At 41.4% G+C, this 23,263-nt stretch overlaps 1 protein-coding gene across 1 annotated transcript in view; it reads right to left on the bottom strand.

Annotated features, from left to right (window-relative positions):
- LOC127377893 (ERC protein 2-like) overlaps positions 1-23,263 on the bottom strand; it is a 151,195-nt gene that overhangs the window by 90,287 nt on the left and 37,645 nt on the right. Inside the window, exons 10-11 of the mRNA XM_051426193.1 lie at positions 7,689-7,826; positions 2,535-2,723 (exon numbers count right to left, since the gene is read on the bottom strand). Of these exons, the coding sequence (XP_051282153.1) occupies positions 2,535-2,723; positions 7,689-7,826 (327 nt within the window). The remainder of the gene's footprint in view (positions 1-2,534; positions 2,724-7,688; positions 7,827-23,263) is intronic.

Genomic DNA, 23,263 nt, shown 5'->3' with positions numbered 1-23,263 from the left:
CTAAATAAGATCAAGCACATTTTGCTATGTAGTTTCTGCAAAAACGAGAAGAATCTACATTGCAAAACACATTGTTTTTCAAGCAGCCCTATGTAAACACCATCCTATGTAAACAACCCTGCTGTTCCTTTTGGATTGTTGCATCACATTGTTATAAGGGATGCATGATAATTGTTGGCTGATAGTGGGAAATTATCATAAATTATTGGACATTTAAATTAGAATATGAACTTGACTTGAAAAAATAATTGAACATTTGAAGAATCAGAACTGCTATTTGTCATTGTTATGTAAACAATAGTGGTAGGTTAGCTCAGAGCTATGGAATATTAAATCACCCATATTTGCTCAATACATCTACACCCTCAGGTGTGTAAAAACTACAGGTTATGAACTTCTTTTTAAAAAACAACAGTGTGAAACTATCGGTTATCTTATTGGCACCGGCCATGAGAAACAGTCAAATATCGGTTATCGTATTGGCTGAAAGAAAATCCATTTTGTGCATCCCTAATTATTATGTTACACCCATTTGGCAGATGCTTTTGACCAAAACAACAAAAAGTCAATTCAAACCTGATACAAGCAAAACTTGCTCAATACCAGCAAGATTTTTTTTGTTGTTGATGTTTTTGGGAAAGTATGTGCTAGCATTGGGTGTCGAGGTATAATCTAAAAGGGTGGATTTTCAGCCTGTGGCAGAAGATGACCTATATGTCTGGTGTCCTGACTCCAGTAGGCAGCTTATCCCATCAAAATGATTGCCGGGAGGCAGAACGGTGCACTGGTCACAACTAAGTGTGGGATTTGACCATGGCTTGAGGATGTAATTTCCATTTTCTCATTTGACTATCATTTGAGTTTCACTGGTGCTGGATTCCTGCCATCAACAACACTTAGTGAAGCTTTTGCTGTGCTTACCATACTGAATTTTGGAATTTGATTTACTGTAGCAGTATGCCAGTATTTAGACCAAAAGTACACGTGGCTGTCAGTAGCAAAATATTGTTATACACTGAGGTGAATGTGTGCGCGTGTATATGTTTGTGTGTGGTAGGTTAGTTTGATCAGATTCTAATCTCAGGCACCATGTCAGTTCACCTCTGACCTACTGAGAATTACAGCCTCACAACCTGTCACACTCCACTGCACTACAATAGGATCAAACACCGACACACTCAAACACATGGTGACACTTACACGTCCACACAAACACACACCGACAGTTGTTTCCGTGCTGGCATGCATGCACAGGCACACAGAGAGAAACACACACACACACACACACACACACACACACACGCACACACACTCTCTCTCTCAAATATAAACACGCAAACATCATCTGTCTTTTTGAAGAATCTGCAAGTTTACATAACAGGTCTGATTGCTGCCGAGTACACAAAATAGTCCAATTATGGCAACACTTCTGTCAGAGTGTGAATCTGCTTGCTACAAAGAGTTATTGAGCTGGTGTCCCTTTCATGTGGTGCCGCGTCAACATTCAACAAGATATCATTTCACAGGAATGAGATGTGTGTACGCTTTTTATGAGTATAAAAGAAAACATTCTCATAAATTCTGGCAGGGCGAGAGTCTGTCCTGGCTTGTAAGCCTGGGAGAGAAAAAAAGGGAGAAAAAAAAGACAGCAAGGCCTCTGACTTGGCACCCGAATAGGGATAGAGGGATCTTTTACGTCCATAAATCACTCTCTCTTAATTCATCCCTTTATCCTGTGGGACAAAGTGCAGGCAGGTCCTTTGCTAGGGAGATACTAACAATATTGTGCATGCTCACAGGGAGGTAAGAGAGTGGAATTACTATTACTGTAGATGTTAGCCATGTAAATACAGGGTGCTCATAGTATATTACAACCACTGCAGAGTGGCTGTAAAAGTTAATTCTTTTAATTCTTTTTGTACAATAAAAAATAATTATGAAGTGCTGTGACGCTAGTTTGAAGTATTCAACAGTGAAAGGTTGTGAGAAAGGTATTTGTTATTATTTGTTTTATGATGTCTGTGAAATAAGTTTTTGTGCTTGGGCTCAGTTTAGAGCTTGGCACAAGTGTTGCAGCGTGTGCAAGTCTGTTATGATGCAGATAACGATGAAATATTGATGGCTGTCTGCAGTCCACACACATACCAGCAATCTTGAGTTGTGGTGTACAGAGCACGTATCAACATGCACACTGTTTCAACCATGAGTTATATTTTGTTTTCGATATTCCAGTGTAACATTTAGAGACTGGTTACAACAATAGTCAAAATGTATTGACAAAAGTAACCAACACTACATACCGCATACACAAAACCTTTTTTGTTATCTACACAGTGTTACTTTTTAAAACCCCTAAAAGGAACTTTAATTTTGTGATGATTCTGGCGGCCCCTGTGGACAAAAGCGGTAGTATTTTGACCGCCTCATTTAATTGAGGGACTGTATGTGAACTATATAGAAACAGCCAGAGACTGTGACCACTTCAAAACTACTTGTGGTACGTTTAATAACTACATCACAACATCCCTACTCACCTCTGCATCAGGCCTCTTGTTCTGGGTTGGGCTGAGGTTAGCAGGCTGACTCTGGGACAGTTTCTGGGGCTGCAGGGCTAAAAGTTTGTCCTTTAACTCATTGTTTTCCTTCCTCATCTGTTGCAGCTCTTCCAGCCGAACCCTATCCTCCCGCTCCTTCTGCTCACGTAGATTCTCAATCACTCGCTCCTGAGATAGTGAGATAGAAAAAGAACAAGGGAAAATAACGTTGGGTTAGAGGTGTGAGTAGAAATATAGTAAAGAGCCTAGATAGCCATCATCTGCGTAAAAGCTTGTCCAGATTTAAGAAATGTCATAAAATGGATGTTGTTTTGCTTCCAGTGGGCAAAAGATTGACAGCCCTGTGTGATTACAGTTCTTTCCTATCATTATTGAAACATTTGAGCCAGTCTCTTGCTGAATAGGCTGAGTGAGGCCAAAGACAAACTCATAAATGCCCATCATAAATAATACTACCATAAATAATAACAGGGACATGAGGAGATCAGTTCCAAGTAGAACAGAGAGAAAGAAGGAGGAAGGAGGAGAGGAGATGAGAGACGGTGACAGATTTATTGAGAACAAACTGAACAGTACTGTAGATCACTTCCTAACAACTCCACATTGCCTTCTGATAAACCAAGTTGGAATGTTTACATCATAATTTTCTCTATTCTCTAATCACATCGGACAGCGGGAGGACCACGGCTTTGGGCATTGGCCTGAGACCAGGATCACACCATGGGTGGCGGAGCATGCAAGGTGTGTGTGTAGAAGGTGTGTGTTAAGGTGTATGTGTCTGTGTTTAGGTGCGGACTGAAGTGATTATCAAGGTGTTTACTCAGGTGTTTATTTAGGCACAGAGCACAGCTCAGCAATGAGGCTTTACGATGTGGCATCGCCGCATGATTGGCAGCTTTAAACCCCTGGGTAATTGGACAAATACACCCACTAACTAGACCTGGCACAGTAACGCACTGCATATTGGGCTTTGGAAGACAGGACGAGAGAGAGAGAGAGAGAGAGAGAGAGAGAGAGAGAGAGAGAGAGAGAGAAGAGAGAAAGAGAGAAAGAAAAGAGAAGGAGAGAGACCACATGGTTAATAGGTCCTGGGTGTTTTCCCCACATTATGAAATATCTCTAGGATGTTTGGGGTTTAGGGAAAGAGACCAGGATGTGATAATAAAACCTGCCTCTATGAGTGTGGAGCACACGTAAACACAACACACACACACACACACACACACACACACACACACACACACACACACACACACACACGCACACACACACACCAAAGAGTAGGGCTCAGCTTGGGCACAATGCCCTGGCCTGTTAATTAGAACCACAGTACTGTGGCTAGCGACTGGCTCCAAGAGCAGGTTTGTGACAGGGTGTGTGATTAGCAACACACACACTCACTCTTGTAAACACATTACACACACCCTGTGTTGACCACAAAGTCTGAAAAGCTCGCCAACGTTCTCCTCATCACAGCTGAATTATATGTAGGCTGCATCAGAAGTGGTTTCTGGGTAAACAGATGGGCCGAGGCAGAATAGGGATTTACAGTTTATTGTGCCATTATGCTATTCATTTCAAAGTCTGTCGGCAACAAAAACAAATTTAGGTGATAAAAGATCATTTTAAGTGAAAACATCTATGTACTGTGTTGGTCCATGTGTAGCAAAAACAATGAGGCCGACATCTTGTCTTTTAATAGACTGATTTAAAATGTAAATAATTCTTGATTAAATGGATATAAATTCAGTAACTTTCAATTCAATAAAATTAAACACAAAGGAAATAACAGCTTAATAAGTCAGAGACAAACACACAAATCTCTTCTTGCCTGTCAAGGACTCAAGCAACCCTGTACAACTACACTTAAGCCTCTCTCACATGATTGGCGTCAAAGCACTGATATTGTGTAACAGACAGATTTTTTAGTGAGGAAGCGTGATTGTACAAATGTTGTAAATGCAAACAGAACAAAAAACACTGAGTTGCAATGCTCAGATTCAAAATTGTTTCAACCTACTTTTTAACATAACCTTTTCTAAGTCGCAGTAGTATCGACTGATTGGCACATCTGTGGCTGGTAGCATCCAGTCGTTTTCATGCAGGTGCACAGCAACACGCTGTATCACTGATATTTTGATCATGTTCATTCCAACAATATTTGCTGCCAGAGCTCCATCCACCAACCCAACCTCCTCATGTGGCATTTCATGCGGTTGATTTAACAAAGTATTAATGTTCGCGTATGTGTTCATTAAAGGTTATGTATACAGAATTCACGTGCCACTGGATGTCGCACTAGAGAACCAACATCTCAGACCAAAACAATGGGACAGAAATAAAACTCACCAAAACTTTTTTTTACCTTAATTTACAGAGTTAGATGAAAAATATTTGTGTAAAGGACTGCAATGGCTGCAATGTTAGCTTAAGTTAATCCTTGGGGACAAATGCACCCGTCCATTGAAAGTGCCCATTTTTGCCACTGACAGGCTCAGATTGTTCTAAGTGTCTGAAAAGATTAAGGAACGGATCCCTAGAGAGATAGACTTTTTTGAGATTGCTTGCTACACTCAGAGATAACAACGATAATTTTACCTTGCATATCACTGTAACATAACTTCATGTTGTGTTGACAGAAACACAATAAAAACTGTACAAAACCATCTCTGTTATTTTTCCCACTGTTCCAACAATCACCAGCCCTGCTATGGTTGAAATAAATCCTTAATTCACCTAGGTCGATGCAAGAACAGGCGTTTCAGTCCCTCTGCTGCACATGGAGAAGACTGCCTAAACAAACCAGAGAGAGGCTGCGATAGCAACACGGACAAAGGGAGTGTGATGTAATTCTCTGCTCAGAACACAATGACCCCAAAATATCTTTACATAACAAATAGCTGTTTGCTGCTATATTAATGTGGAAATCTCATAGACTGTGTATAACCTTTAAAGAGGGATTAGGATTAGAATTTGCTCAGAATCCTAATCACAGTTCGGATTGATTGAGACCTCCCTCATACAGGAGAGCCCTGACCACCAGATCTAACTGTATAACCATTTGCCATGAAACAGTATTCATTTCTTCTCATGTCTAGTTCTGACTGAGCGTTAGATGCACCACTCAAATTTTTGTCACAAGTATGCACTTGGCAGATCACAGCACAAGTGACACAAGCTTATGTTGCAAACAGTACAACAAATGTAAAGGCATACAGATACACACATAAACTATGTGCACATTGGGCATAAATGTTTCAGCCACTGGAAAAGACGCAACACAGCTGGACATCCACATCTGTCCTAACTGGGAACTCTACAAGCTCTTAAGCAGCAGCCAGTGCCAACACAAAGTAAACCAGCATCCATCTTTTAGCCTGCAGTACAAACAAACATGTAAATGGGAACCATTTCTTTGCCTGCAGCGCCAAAGCAATCATTTTTTTAGACTGTAGTACCAACAAATGTGTGCGAGTGACAACTTTAGAAATGCAACAAAGCTAAGGAAGATCGAGTCACTCTGAAATCAAGCCAGTCAGTTCAAGGTAAAGTGTTTATACTGCCAGACTAAGATTTGACATTCCCATGGTCATGGTCAGTTCAGAATATAACATTAAATTTGCCCTGTGTTCAAGCCTGTCTCCAATTAGAAATCACTGGCACCCTGTAAGCATGAGTACAAATTCATAAACACATTACTAAAGACTTGTGTAGAAAATAAAAATATATATTAGCATTAGCACTCAAGCTTCTCGAAAGCAACTTATACTATACCCAGGAATACTGCAAAAAACAATGGGGTTTTATTGAGTAAATCATCTGTGTGATGAAATGCAGTGCATTTCACTGAAAACACCACAGTGGGCAGCAAGGCCATTCATCTTTAAGTGTTAGTGGCGGCATGCTAGCTTAGTAGTGTTGAGGTGAGCCTTTATGGAGACCAGCTGCTCTCTCATGTTGCCAGAAAACAACAAACGCTGAATGTTTACGACCAACATCCAGCCCATCCACTCACCCGTCCATCCATGTGGAGTAAGGCTGCTTAGTTCACCTTGATTCACGTGGCAGTTGCAGCTCTGCGGTTTTATGCTGCAATGTGTCTTCCCATTGATGCATACAGTACTGTGTTTGTTATACTATTTGCAGAGGCCATTGAGGCCAGTAAATCCAGTTCCAAAAGTATAAAGTAAAAGTATCCCAAAAAAAAGCATAAGATTAGGATATTGTGACTGTATCTCCCAATATTAGAGATCACTTTAGACCAGGACTGTACAAACATCCCATTGAGACTTTACAGTACATCAGGTCTGTCTTCGAGCATTGTCTCTCTCATTCGGTTCACTTACAGTCACAGTAATTTTTTTCCTCTATATGTGTGCGGCTGTTATCAGTTACTGAATTTCCATCCCTGTCTGATGCATTGTAACTGTATTTCTCTTGCCAGCTCTGTTCTTTCTCTTCTTCTTTCATTAGTCTTGAAGTTACAATTTTTTTACCCTGCCTCCACCCTTGCATTCCTTGACCTCTCCCTCCCTTAATTGTGAGGCCACCTCTTCCATCAGGGCTGTGCCTCTTCTGCCATTCCACTTTTCCATCCCTCCATTCCTCCCCCTTTCAAAACTTCCATACTCCCCTTATTCTATAGATCATTCCCTCCCTATGTTCAGCACAGTTACAGACAGGGACTAATCCTCTGTCTATGTTCACCTTAGACCTCCCTTTTCCCAGTGCCTCCTTCTCTCCCTTACTGTTTTCAGTCTCATCTAGTGTGGCCCAAGGTCTATAAATTAGGCTGTGTCAGTAAATTATTGCAGTGAGTCATAGCAAAACATGCAACTTAATTAAGCTGTATGCTGTATACCAGCTTCCTGAATGACCAGTGTGCCTCAGAGGGTAAGAATTTCCAGACCAAGTGGTGGTCTAATGGTTTCATTTTGTGAGTTTTTATTGTCCACAAATGACAAACTAGTTTTAGTCTCTTCATTTATAGTGTGAGTAATACTTCACACCATCCATCCAGCAACTATTCTAACAGAGCAGCATCTACCTCAACCCTCACCTGAAATCTCTTTTATCAGCCGTTGCTGTCAGCTTTTCTTGACCTCCAACTTCACCTTTGGCTTTTTCATTTACCTTTTCTGATAGGGCTTCTTCCAGTGTGGCCAGGGCAGTGTCTGTGTTGCTGGAGTCAGTCTGAAGGCCCTGGACCCTTTCCCTCAACCCAGCCAGCTGTTTGTCCTTATCCTTTAACTGCTCCAACAGGTTCTCAATCTGGAGAGCAAAGGACAGAGACAGAGAAGAGCTAAGGTTAGTAGCATGTTGATATGAAGCAAGCACATAACAGTTTAGAATGAGCCTGAAAGGTTAAGTAGCATTTGTACTATGTACGCAACTGGGCGACCATGACTGGAGACCTTGTGGTACCAAAGTACCACAAAAAGGAATTATCCCATTGACCAGTGATTCATCGAGAAGATGAATCTAGACAGTGAATAGTGTGCTCAGCCTCTGGCTGCAATCTCCAATTTCCTGCCGTAATGTCTTCCATTCTGGCCTGGCATCTCAAAGATGAGCAGCGATGAAAGCATCTACTGTACGGTTTGGGTTAAGAGAATTATGGCTGAATCCATGAAGAGAGAAGAAGTAAATTCTTCTCTTCTGAGTAGAAGAGTTAGTGGAGAGGTGTAAACAACACAGCCATTGGGTACTGTGACCAAATCAGCTTCAGTCCCAGTAGTGTTATACTACAAGTTAATTCAGCGCATTGACATACAGGACTGTGTCTCTGCATCTGCCTTTCTGTGGCTAACCTCATGTCACTAAAGTGGTGGTGTAATAGCCAGTTGTGGTGTTCAACAGCCTTTATCTGATGAACATTCGCAAAACAGAACACAAACACACACAACGACTCATGCACAGGCACAAACACAAAACGCTCTGGGCTGTACCAAACAAAACACTAGCAGATGCAGCTGGAGTTGGACACAGTGTAATGCAGTGAAACTCCAGAGGTCTACAAATTGGTTACAAAGGGACAGCACATCTGGTGACAGGACATGGTGACTTACTTGTGGTTTATAATTTCTGCAAGCTTACTCTACATTCCTGTAAATTCTGAATTAATATCATCTTGATTAAAAAAAAGATAGTTAAATTTGAAAAATGGATGGACTCCCTGAGGTTCCTTGAGACGTATACACTGGAATAGAGCATCTATTTTCTCTCCAACTCAGTCTTCTTTAGTGGTTTTTCTACAAACAGACAAAGCACCATTCACTCACTGCTGCAAAGCATTAATACCACATTTGACCCAAGTGGTCCTTTCTCAGATCAGGGTTTGTGTTCTACAAAAGAAAGGAAAATGCACTGAAGAGAATTCATTATTTAATGAACATGAGAATCCAATAAAAACAAGAAAAGCACTTCAGGCCATCAAGAGACCGCATTTAAACTGAAATGGTGACAGGGTAAAAAATGCCCAGTGGGGAGAATAAGCTGCATTCCAGTCATGGGTACATAGATAGATAATGTTCAAATCTCCACAGCTATTTTACAAATGAATCCAATTAGACCGTAGACTTTGGTGTTCTCTGTTCCCTGGAGGGCAAGAGAAAGGATTTAAAGGAGCCATCTTGGTTTTGGCAATGGAGGGAAAGTGGCAGGAGGGGGTGGGAAAAAGCAGCCAGGACCCTTCGGCAGATCTTGATAGGTTAATGACAGTCATTACACAACCAAGCTAAAAGCTCTGGTAGGTCAGTCCACAAGCGATAGGGACATTAAACCCTTCAGGGAATGATGGGAAAGCTTCACACTACCAAAGTTAGATAACATTCCCAGAAATTCATGATTGTAAAATGGGATTTTAGGGTGGACACTGTGGGAGAGAAAGGGACTGAGAGAGGCGAAGTTAATATGCCTTTTCTCGCTTGTTCTTTCATGTTTCTCTCATTTTAAGTGTGTGGGCTGAAGAGGTACTTTTCACTTATTTTCCAAGGGATGTAGGCACTTGAGGACTACAGCTAGACACGGTATAACATACACGAGCTCCACATCCTGAAGCGCCGGTAACCCTCCACAGAGACTGACTGAGGCTTATCTCCACACACAGGAAACACAGGAGGAAGTACAAACAAACCATATATCTGGTTTTGGCCTCTAGTTGTAGCAGCTCAGTAGCTTTAGACATACCTTGTTCCCATAAAAATGCACCGAAACATATACATATATACTCATACACACCCTAGCTCCCTGTCCCTATGGGCACCACAGGGCCCAATTTCAGGTCGACTTGAGCCCGTCGCCTCTGGTCTTAGATAAATGATTACATTCTTCAGCAGGCTTGAGTTTGCTTTGGCCTGGTCGCACGAAATAACAACCCCTCGATGAAATATTTAGCCTCGTCGCTCGGCCTTCTGTGAAATTGTGCAGAAAAACGCTCAACGTAACTTAAATGTTATATCGGCGGATGAGAACAAACCACGTGAGTCATGGATATGGGAAAGAGGGCAAGGAATTCTCACCCAAAGAGAAATGCCTTTTGTGGACAGGCGAGGCGCAGGGCAGCTGTATGCCTTTCTGGGGGAGAGTGGGGCCTCCCTTCCAGTAGCTCGATTGTTATGATGAGAACAGCAGTCATTCATTTTATCTCTCAGTGTATGAGGCTACCTCAGACTATACTCCCGCATCTCTCACACACAAAAACACACAGCCAGACACACTCACACAGGCTTTTATCATTAAACCACTGTGCATATGTCATCCCACTCTCCAACCACACACACCTCCCGCTGAAGCAGACCACCTACGATAGGCAGCTACCATGACTCTATGGGCCAGGCGCTGCGGTGTGGACTGTCTGTCTCAGTGAGTGTGTATCCTCCTGAGAAACCATGACGTCTGTCTCAGTCCTCCCCCACCACACACAGCTCCCCACTGTTTACAGCCATACTGTTTTGACTCTGATAACTTTATCAACAAGCTGATAGGGGGGACCAGGTTCTCCTTAAAAGTGGGAGTGTTGATGCACGGTTACCTTTTACTGACCTTGACTTTACACATGGTATCGACCGTTGCGCAGTATTTTAAAACGCTGGGAGGTTATGGGATGTGGAAATTTCATTACTAATGAGTCAGAAACTTGTGCAATTATAATGACATAATTATGGGAAAGATGCAGAGAGGGACTTAACACCTGTCTTTAGAAATCATTGCAGTACCACCAAAAATATACTGTTTATATAAAAATATGGAAATAAAGATGCTTTACAGTTAAGTATTATCAACTTGGTTATGCTGGCTACAGTCATATTGTTTATTTCTTATCAACTAGTTGACAAAACTAGTGGGTTAAAAGTGGGATAGCTTGATATTCTCATCAGTCAAACAAAACATAATGACATTTGGCATTTCCATTAATTCTCAAATTAGTATATTTAAAGTGTCTGGGAAGGGTTCACACTATTACAATAGCTGATACATTCATGTAAAACAATTTGAAATGCTTTGGTGCTGCATTGCGTTCTGCAGTCTGTAGAGTATGAACATGATTAGGCCAGGCTGAGTTCTAATATAATGGAAGAGAAGTTAGTGAAACAGTATCAGGCCCTGTGTCTCTGGCGAAAAATCGTGATCCAAAAGCAGCTTGTTCCGGAGCAGAACCACAAACCCGGTCGACCCGTCTGTCTTCCATCCAAACTAAGAACTAGGACTCCGTGGCCTCCAGAGGAATCATTTCTGTAGAACACAAAGGAGACCAGCGTGGAGCGTGACCACCATAAAAATACAATCATTTGTATTTTTAAAACTCTTTTGGACCAATAAAAATACCAAACAATAATTGGTCGCCCTTTCTGAAAGGCAATTCATTTCTCTGCGCTTGTCATCGCTGCTGAAAATATGACAGGGACAGTTGTAAAACCCAAAGATCCTGGCACCGATATGTATGTGCATGCATGTACACACACACACACACACACACACACACACACACACACACACACACACACACACACACACACACACACACTGCCACACACAAATAAATACACAGAGGGACAATAACCGCTAACTGAACAACACAGTGTGTACTTCCCCAGAGAAATCTAGGTCACAGGGAGACAGAAACACGATGAAAGACGACATACTGGAAATATCATACTGCTACTTCAAGTACTCCACAATCACATACTGCGATCCAAGTAAAGCATGTACACATTAAACTTGGAATTTCATGATGTTGTGTGTCTGTGTGTGTGTGTGTCTTACAGTATACCCAACCATGTACACCTGTATATTGTTTCCATCTCCTGCTATTAGAGCTTGTTGATTCCCAGATTAATAAAGGACTTCCTCCTGCTCCTGAGCTCTCAGATGTGGCTCTTCAAAGAGAAGTCGCAGTTTGTTCCTGAAGCTCAGGGAAGACAGTGACCTTTCAGCATGAGGAGGCTGTGCTTGCACTTCGTTTAACCCCTGTCCCACCACTACCACTTCCCACCACCACCCCTTCTCTGCCTGTGAAACAGAGCAAAACCGGGAAACACGGGCGACTGTGGAAGCACTCATACTGTGTAAGCTGGCGCCCCCATGTGAACATTTACCGCAACAGGTCCATTTATCCACTTGCAAGAGCATTAAACTTAATTTAAAATGGAAAAATATGTGTTTATGTTTTTATCTTTCAAGCTCTTACTTATGAGGACAGCAGATTGGCAATCAGACACAGAGGAGACTCAAATTCCTAAAGTTCTTTGAATAAGTGAATTCCATATTTATGAGATAAAATCATTCACATCTTCACAGAACAGGGCAACACAGAAGAGATACTGCCTTCTCTGGTCCTAGATTTTACTTGCACAATTAACAGCTAGTAGAAGTTAAACATACATTTTAGCTGCACAAATGCAGTTAGCTACCTAAACTGGGAACTGCTGCCATATACTCAAAGCTGTTTAGTCCCCACCAGATCTCTTCCTGTTGAGTCAACTGGCTGGGAATGAAAAGGGACAATATGACACAGAGACCCTTAAAGCAGAAAATGATACCTCTCCCTTATTCCCCTCAAATGACCCTCCCTGATGTCATGCTGCTTTGCTCGAGGAGTTATTATTCATCTGTTATCGACCAGAACAACGGAGCACGATGACTTCATAAGACGAGTGGTGCCCGAGAGAGGTAGGAAGAGAAGGGAGGGTCAAGAAGCACAATGCTCAGGTTCTGAAATCATCCATACTTTTCAAAACAAGGAATAGTATAGGTCATTCTTTTTTTCTGTCAGGGAACAGTTTTGATTTCTTTCCTCCACAAAGAGAGTTGCAAACTCTTTCCCCCTGATGAAAGAAAGGGGGAAAAAAAGTATTTTTCTGTGCTGTGTTTTTGATCTGTTGGCCAACACTTGCCTGCAGATGAGGGCTGGGCGCAATTGCACAATAACATGTATTGTGCCACTGTGTACCTGCATGTGTGCAAGTGTGTCTGCATGTCTCTCTATATCTGCTGTGCTGTTCTCTACCAAAAACCTCCAAACCAGAGGCAGAGGCAGGACCCAGTGCTGACAGGCCAAACGGGCAGGTCCTCATCTATCCCACAGCCAAAAAATGATTTGTTGAGATGGAACTGGGAGCAAACGAAAGAGACAGAATTTCCTACGGGTTTCACTACAATTAACACTGAGGCCTGTGACTCTCACAGCAGCTTCCTCTCCGTTGCCCCGACACTCATTTAGCTCCTAACCGCCAGTGCCTGTTTAAAAATACAAAGGTGCTCTGTGTCCACACACACACACACACACACACACACACACACACACACACACACACACACACACACACACACACACACACACACACACACACACACACACACACACACACACTCTCATTTGAATGCAGGAGCACAGACACATAAACATACACAAAAGCAGAGTAAATACAGAAAACAGAGATGAATACACACAAGGTATATTTTTGCAAACACGCTCACATGACCTCAATCACATGACCTTAGCTATGAATTAATAACTGTGGCACACCCTCACAAACATCAAATAGAGAAAAGCAGAACACCCACAAAGAAAGAAATAGTAAGAAATTATGTTAAATAGGCCGAAAAAAAGATCAGGAAAAAAAAGTTAACACTAAAAAACAGTTCTCAAGAACAAACACACATTATTTAGTAGCCAAAGTGCTGTGGTTTCTGGTTCACGAAGGTTACAATTTAAAAACAAATTACAGATAGCAATAATATAATTTCATTTATGGAATGCCACATGAAAGAAATTAAACAACAATTGCATGACTGTGAAAAAAATAAAAAGAATAACTGCAAGCAGACAAAAATTCAGGAGGGGGCCAAAGGATTGCAGATAAGATCTCCTAAACAGATGAGTGCAGCTGCCATCATCAGCAAGGTGGTCAACAGGCAAGGGTCTACCAAATAATTTTAACATTCCATGTAGGCTAAAAGCGCAATACAGTCAAAGCTCTGCATAAGTTAAAACACAGCCTACTTCAACAGGTCGGCATTTGTTTACTCTTAATACCAGGAAAAACGCCCTTACCTCAGTCACTGAACTAAAAACAGCCCTTCACAGATAAAGTTTTGAAAACAAACACAGGCTACAGGAAGTGACAAATAGCAAATTCAAACACAGTAACAATTATTTGACTCACATAACTGCCTCATCAGAAACACTTCCTCAAAAATATTATTATTATTGTTTGCATTAAACCACTATTGCCTATGTTGGTTCATTAGTTGAATTAATGTGTCTTTATTAAATTACCCAGCTAGAGGACAAAAACAGTTAAAAAAGGCCAGTTTAATTCCTGCTTTTATAAATAAAAGTGAAAGATTCCCCATAAAAGTACAACTGTCCACACAAATCCTAGTTCTGGGCTCTTAAACTTTTTTATTTAAAAAACCCAAAACCCTTTGTTCAATCCTAATAGATATTTACAGAAAAAGAAATATTCAGGTAGCTTGATAAATGAGGCCCACTGTGTGTGTATGAGCATAAACACATTTGCATATGCACACACATGCACAAAGAGGAAACCATATCCACTTGTCTGAGTCTGTACGTCGTCCACTGTAACATGTGGCTCATTCTGAACATACAGTACTGGTTTCTGTGGAATACACACACACACACACACACACACACACACACACACACACACACACAAAATCAGGCTGTGATTATTATCATGAATGTTGGGCCAGGTTCAGGCGATGAGGGCTGCATATAGTACTTACACATATGACAAGCAGACATCCTCCCCCTCTCCCCCACACATTCCACCAGAAAGTCATTCACACAGAGACCCTAAACTGCATTCATACATATCAAATAGACACCAGCACACATGTGTGCGCTTACACACACACACACACACACACACACACACACACACACACAACACAGATGCAGGAATGCACGCGGAGAATGATAGAAAATCAGCGAGAAAGACGAAGCGACTATTGTTTTCATAGTGATTCTCCTGCTCCACCACAGAGCGAAATGAGCAGGGAGAGACTCCTGCAGATCCAGAGCTGTTCAATGAAGACAGATTGCACTTGTGCAAGCTAGGCTGTTACGTGAGTGTGAGTGTGTCTGTGTGTGTGCTGGCCAAGTTGATCCACGTCCATGCTCTTTAGGCTCAAGACCCTATCTCTGCCCCCCTCAGCTGCGGAATGTTGCAGTGATTGCTGGGTAATTACCCTGCCTCTTTATTCCTCTGCTCCCAGCACCATTAGTATTAATTCTTTTCTTTTTCTTCTCTTTGGAGAGAGGGAATGGAAGCGCTTTGATCTGAAAGAACGAAAGAAAGGACGAAAGAAAAAGAAAGAACGAAAGAAAGAAAGAAAAAGAAAAAGAAAGAAAAAAAGAAAAAGAAAGAAAGAAAGAAAGAAATAATATGGCCACCCAGTGGCCACAGCAGCAGTGTGTCAACCTGTAGATTCTGACCCAGCCTCACTTTACAATGGTAAAATGGTCAGAGAGGTCAAATACATCATACAGTCATGTGGTTCAATTGAGAGACAGAGGGTCAAACTCTGACCGACTTTCATCTGACAGAAACTGTCTCAGATCTTACAGTATGAAATACTAACACTTGACTGCCAACAGGTTAGGTCGAAACAGGTCACCCTGAGTTATGGCTCTGTGTCATCATCAGGATACAGTCTAAGTTTAAGTTCTCCATCAATTCGGAGAGTCATCAAACACGTCCAAACTGAAGCGCACATGTTGTGGTCAGGAAGAAGACGGACTTGAATAGCTGGAGCCTGACATATGGCCCAACACTGGGTTTGTATTGACTGATGTGTAGCCTGGCTCCAATCAGCCAGCCTCGGGCTCTCACCATTAACCCCAGCTGATTGCTGATAGGAGCAGAGGGGGATACAGGGGGGCCTATCACAGGCTGTTTACCGGAACCTCCCCAGCTCCAACGGGCTTATCTGTAGCCATGTCTCTGCACTGTGATTGGTCAGATGGAATCCATTAGGATGAAAGGCATTGGTGGCCTCATCACAGATCTATCAAGATCACACACACGCACACTCACAGGAACGTACACATAGAGTAAAGAGTTATCTATAAGGATCTCTGAGAAATATAGCACACACACACACACACACACACACACACACACACACACACACACACACACACACACACACACACACACACACACACACACACACACACACACACACACACACACACAATTGGTCACCTGGAATACTTAACCCTACAGTGTATCTGTTTATTAACATGTGCGCCTCAAAACATCATCATGAAGCTTCAAATATCAAAGCACTAAACATTAAGGAGACCAATGCAATTTGCTAATTCATTACCTGATGCTACCACACATACTGTTAGTATTGTTTGACCATGCAGCGCAATACATAGAGAAATTCAGATGCTAAGTCTCTACAAATTCATTGACAAAATGTGCCACTCTGTGCATCAGTATTCAGTGTTGTCAAAAATGAAGTAGCAGTACAAGAACGTGGCTTAGATAAGACTAAAATGAGCAGTTTCCTGCTTTAGATCAGGAAATAACGGACCAAAGATGAGGTAAACAAGGCTAAGACTTTGACCAAGCATTTGATTGGGGCATTTGACATTTTGCGATACCCCCCAGAGAAATGTAGGTCTCAGGTCTCGATACTGTGGTCACATTTGGTAAACATGTACTATGACTGTCTTAGGAAGTACTTTAAATTTGGAGAGAGAGATCATTCTCCGTCATACACATCTGGCCATAAAAGCCATATTTGTTTATAAGAAGAAGAAGAAGAAGAAGAAGATTTACTTTATTAATCCCCAATGGGGAAATTCTTTTTTTTAACACACAGAGGCCTGAAATACAAACACACACAGTACATGCACATGTGGGGGAAGTTAGGGGTTTGGTGCCTTGCTCAAGGGCACCTCGGCAGTGTCCAGAAAGTAAACTGGCACCTCTCCAGCTACCAGTCCACACTCAATACCCTGGTCCGTGCTGTACTTGAACTGGCCTCCCAAGTCAGGTCCATAAGGACTGAGCTACTGCTGCCCCTTAAACAGAGTACATATGGACACACACACACACACACACACACACACACACACACACACACACACACAAATATACACTGTGCCAGTGCTGGACTAATATTTTCCTTTCTATCAACATGCAGCACTTCCTCTCTCTATCCATATGCATAAAACTCAAAAATGCCAGTGCTGTTTTGGGGCGGTGTGTAAAACGTGGGAGGAGGGAAAGAAAAGAGAAAGAAAGGAGCACTGAGGGTTTTTTGGGAAATCGTGGTAAGCATACGCCTGCTCGGGTACAGTAGTTTGCTCAAATGAATATGACGTTAATAGCAGACAGTCATTAGACGATATGCATTAGGTGATTCAACAAGGGACACGAACAAGGAGTTGTATTTCAGCAAAAATGAAAGCTCATAAAATTAGGAAAAATGAACAGGCAGGAGAGCAATTGCTCCACAGAGAAAGAAAGAAATTGGGAGGGAGGAAAGAGAGGAAATGTAGAAGACTGGGGAACATCTCTATTTATCTCTATATCACTCTCTCTCTCTCTCTCTACTTTTCTTCACAATCAAAGGCCATGCCGTGCCGATGATACCGGGCCAGAGCCAGTGATGACACCGGGCCAGAGCAGGTGTTGAAAGAGTCTAGCAGAGAGTGCACTGAAACAGAGCTGGGTTCCCCTGAGAACATCTAGGGGAGACCTGCTGGACACTATCATAACTAACAGAGACCCTTGTGTACAGGTCATCCTTCTATACACACACACACACACACACACACACACACACACACACACACACACACACACACACACACACACACACACACACACACACACACACACACACACACACACACACACACACACACACACACACACACACACACATGCCCAATGTAGCCCAAGCAGACGTAATCAAATCTCTCTGCCTGTGGTTGCTATAGGGAGGGAACATGATAGGGGATACTATACTTCCATGCACACAGCCAGCCTTTTTAAAAGCATGAATATGGATTGAGACGACCACAATGTTTGAACATGAATAACACATGTATGCCAAAACCACACCACAACCGGCACTGCGTGTGTACCTCCCACACCCCTCCCCCCCAAGCAAAAAAAAAAAAGAACCAAAAATGAAAAAATAAATAAATAAATGCATCATTATGCATTGGTCATGGTCTTGTAGACCAAGGGCTCGAACAGAGCTGCCACTGTTCTGTGTTGTGATATGTAGGACTGAAAAAGGCCCACACAAACCTAGCATAAACGTATTTTTCATTTAAAGACCAGTTCCTCATTATTTTTAGTTAAATTCCGCCTCTAACTATTAGGATCAACCTAGGGCTCAAACTACGGCAATGACATCATGGTACCATGCTATAAGTCATGGTGACTGTCCATGGAGAGGCTCTTAGGAGACGATCAAAATCCTCATACTCTCTTAAGACAGAAAATAGGGCAGCAATCTGCAATGCACGCTGCATTTTAAGACTTTCTCTCTGTCTGTCTCTTATGATTTGAAAAGTATTCAGCACTGGTCTATCTGTGTCTGCCCACCAGTCTGGGAGTCATTTCTCTAGTTTGTAAAGTATCACTTGCTGTATTTAAGAGTGATCTCCGCACCAAAGACGGACTAAAGCGGGGCACTTTACTATTCGAGAGTTCCACATTTCAAACACAGATGGGGGCAACAGACCCTTTAACCTCAAAGTCAGAGAAGTCTAACAGATATAAGAAATATAAGTGTGGTTTTACTGAAGTACTGTCATTTATATGCACATGAAAATATCTGGTAGAAACGGTTGAATCTGTTAATGGTGAGAAAAGCTGAAGGAGTAAAGCTTTTTAATCACGTAAAAGTTGAAGTCTGTAGAGTAAAGAAAAATGATCCAAGAGAAAGCTGAAAGCTCAAAAACATGCAAAACAACACAGGGACAAGGAACCTTTCATTTGATTTACTAGTCGAAGAATACAAACTGCAACATGTAGACATTCAGGAACTACAACTTGATACACCAAACAGATTCCCTGTTGTTATTTACATTACATTTTTTTCAGCTTCTTCAGTTCCATTTTAAATTACACCCACATCAACATCCTACAAACTGTTTTTGCTCTCAGCTCTCCAGATGTCAATTCCTTATGACTAGGAAGAGAGCGTGTTTGCATGCACACATACACACACATACAGACAAACAAAGGCAGAAACGCATTATGACACACTAGTTGATCTGTCATCAGCCTGTGTCATCATCACCAAACACTCTGGGCGGTTTGGGAATTGGACCTGTTTGTAGTGAAGATAGAGAGCTTGTCGTAATAACACAGATGCATCATCTTCACCCTCAAAGCTGTCCAGGAGGATGACACATGAATGTGTGTGTGTGTGTGTGTGTGTGTGTGTGTGTGTGTGTGTGTGTGTGTGTGTGTGTGTGTGTGTGTGTGTGTGTGTGTCTGGTATAGATATTGACTCTTTTCATCAGTGGGGAACAAATACAAGAGATTAATAGCCCTATGAACTGTTTTGTTGAGTCATTCAGAGCTGATAATTTTATGAGGTGGGAAGGGGGTGGGAGCTAAACCTCATCTCATTGTGTCATGAAAACAACACTGTGTTTATAGCAAAGGCAGTAACAGAACCGACTATTAGCCGACCCATCTTTTCTGTATCCAGAATGCTTTGTCATATAAAAAAGGTCCCCCTTTATTGAGGAAAATTTACATTTGATATTTAGATACAGGAAGCGTCAGGAAAAGCTTTATCCTGTCCTGGGAATACTTCAAACATGCAGGATCTGTCTATGTCTTTTGCGATTAAATTCAATGACTTTTACAGTATGACACCGGGAAGGAAAAAAGTTATGCTTCCAAGCAACACACCTGTCTTTCCCCTTGTATACAGATCTGTAAGTTATAGCATCCTAGACTAGAGATGTACTTTGTGAAGGAAAAGGATATGTTGCTCCCTAAATCGTAGCTATAACTAGCCCAGGTGTTACAATATATACAGATTTAAGTATTAAATTCCATTTTAACAAGTTCACCAAAACAGCATTTTTCTGTTTAGAAATATTACCACAGAATGATTAGTCATAACACGTTACAGGGTTGGTTAACCCAAATTACAAGAAAAGCATATTTTCTCTTGTCCGCTGGAGGCATACAGATAGTTTCAGTATTATTTGGCCAAGTTTTCTGGCGCCACCCAAATACAACAGAGATGAATGGAATTTCATCTGTGGTGCTCCCAGCATTGAAAAAATACATTTAAAAAACCTACAGCAACATCTTTTTTCCAGAAACAATGTCCTGTCCTGTCCTGTGGGTAATCCACAGCCCTCACTGTGAACAGTTTTTATTGGAACTATCGTCTACTGAAGAAAGAATCCCTATAAAAACTGTCGACATATGGTTTTGTTCCTGGTGAGTCACAATCCAAATTTTGTGACTGAATATAGAAAGGAGAGGAACTACTCTACAATGTCTTTCTGTTGTGTGACTTTTTTAAGGTTATTTATTTATTTTTTGGTATTTTGCATAGACTCAGAATAGAAAATAAGCGGAGTATGACATGCAACAAAGGTCCGAAGCTGAAACTGAACAGAAGTCATCACTGCAGTCGTCAGCCATTCTGTATCTGTACCTGTGGGTACAGGTAACTACAACCGTCCACTCTTGGTAACATTAATGTGTTAGCATGGTAATGAGAAAGTACAGCTGAAACTAGCAAACAGCTAAAACTGATGGAATGCAGCCAAGCCTCATGGACATTGAACTAAGCCTTTCAAAAAAAAGACATAGACCCATGAAGTTAAGAGTTAAAGTGTAACTAAACCCGTAAACTCTGCTAGCTAGTGTTGTAACGTCAGCTAAGCTAGTGGCTCAAAGAAGGCAACTGTCCGGTGTCTGTGGAGTGTCAGCCTACAGCTACGTAGCACGCCACTGTTTACAGAGTTGGATGAGGTTTTATAGGAGTGGGTGGGCAGAGCGGTTGGTTGGTGATGAAAGCTGCCACCACATACATCACCTGACTCTGGATCAACCAAAATTCTAAATTCAGTGCGTAAAGGGCATCAAACTACAGCATTGTATCACCCTTTCAGAAACACAGTCATGTCATGTCAAAAAAGTATTTTAAAATAAATTATAATTTAACAGAATTATGTTTGACGCTTTTATAACATTTATCAATTTTGTTTGAGTTGATTTGAGTTGAAACTCAAAGAGTTTGTTTTGTTTAGAAAACATAGGCAACTGCTTGCACTATACATAGAAGTTAGAACTTAGAGCTTAGAACTGACACATCTTAATGGAAGTGGCCTGCAGAGCAGTCATTTCAGTACAGAGGACTGAGGATTGAACACATTAAGAGATGCTGAGAAGCAAATAAAAATACCCATTGCACTTGCAATTACAACGCAAAACTTAATTGATGGAACTTTTACAGGACCCACCATTTTTGGTGGTAAGTACTACATTTACCTAAATGTGCAGTAAGACAGAAAACAGAAACTGACAGATGCAGTAGCCACATCAGTTGAAATGAAAATCAGGCTTTCACAAGGTTTGAAGTTTGTTGGTTAAAACACTAATCTAATGGTTAGTGCTGATTCTCACTAAGATGTTAAAACTGCAATAAAAATACTGTACTGCACAAGCTATAGTTTGTAGTGTTTCCTGCATTCATGGTTATCTTATAGAGTATTTGTGCCAGTACAGAATGTTTGTGATTGGTTTGCTAGTCAATGATTACCCATGGCATTCTGTCATAAAAATGCTTTCAACTATTGAAATCACTTCTACACCTGTAGATCTGTTTAGTTAGTCAAGAAACATAGAAAGATAAGTGTTCACATTGACTTCTGATCTGATTATGAGCATTATTAGTCACAAGGTGTATTGAGTGGATAGTTACTGTGTCCCTACTACTTTTCACTAATGGCTTCTTGAGGAACACACGGTACAGAGATAGAAAGGAAATATGGGAAGACTGAGGGTGTATGACATAAGTCAAGGTCCACAGCTGGAATTAAACTGGGGACCTCGCAGTGATGTGGTACTCAAGGATTATGATGAATGTGCATGGCAAACAGCTGCTGTGGCTGCACAAACAAGACATTTGTGCTGAGTGTGGACCAGCTGAAAAGGAGGACCTCTGTCTGGTTATTTATGCCACACCAGTTTGATTGACAGTTTTTCCACTAACTTAAAAAACAGAACCAAACAGGCAAATACACCAGTTTGTTTGAATTAAACCAAACAGGTTAAGTTAATCATGTGTTTATAGCTATTTATTAAATTAATGCTGTAATTCTGTGCTTCTAGGTGACTCTCCCTGTACCTTCTGTGCATCAGCAACAACATCAAGCACAGGGCAGGGAGTTGAACTGGCTGGCACAAAATGCCCAGCAGCTTCAGAGAGACATGATTCCTCTGGACAAAGAGGCTGACTGTCTCCTCTCTTAGGGACAATGGATCTGGGAGAACGAAGAAGTAATTCAGTTTTACTGATATTTGCTATTGTTAAATACACAGTTGGGTAATAAAGTTTTTACTATTTTCTCAATGAGTTTTTGTCCAACATACATGTCAAAATCTATCCTGTAGAATCGATATTTCCAAAGGTACAGAACATGATCCACATTTGAGAAGAGGGGAAGGCTAGATGGAGATACTGTACATGGCTTTTTGAGGTGTCACATATAATGACATTAAGAAGGTCTTCGGATTGTTTAAATAACACAGATTGCTCCCTTCATTTTTTATTTTAAAAATTATTATTTTTGTCCTAGAAAATTACCAATGATGGTAAAGAATATGTTCACCTCCAACCTGAGATTATCAGAGTGATGCAGAGTCAGTCTTTGCACCCCATCCAGAGCAGCAGAGATGAGTGTGAAACAGCAGGATGTTTTCATCTCACTCTGGAGAAAGACTAGAGGCGGAAGCCCAAAAACGTTCTTTTGAGGAAAGATGTAAGACACTTTTGTGCAGAGACACGCATAAACAAGATGAAAGAGGAGCTGGAGCTGGAATGGCAAAGAATGACTAGAGAGAGAGAGGCCTTTCAAGGAGAGCATGCTCAAATGGCTGAGATCAGGAATACCTTCCAGTTGGAGAAGGAGAACATAGAAAAAGAAAGAAAAGCCTTTAAGATAG

Source organism: Dicentrarchus labrax, unplaced genomic scaffold (genome assembly GCF_905237075.1).
Source record: "Dicentrarchus labrax unplaced genomic scaffold, dlabrax2021, whole genome shotgun sequence".
Lineage (NCBI taxonomy): Eukaryota > Metazoa > Chordata > Actinopteri > Moronidae > Dicentrarchus > Dicentrarchus labrax.
This window is presented reverse-complemented; position numbering and strand designations above follow the sequence as displayed.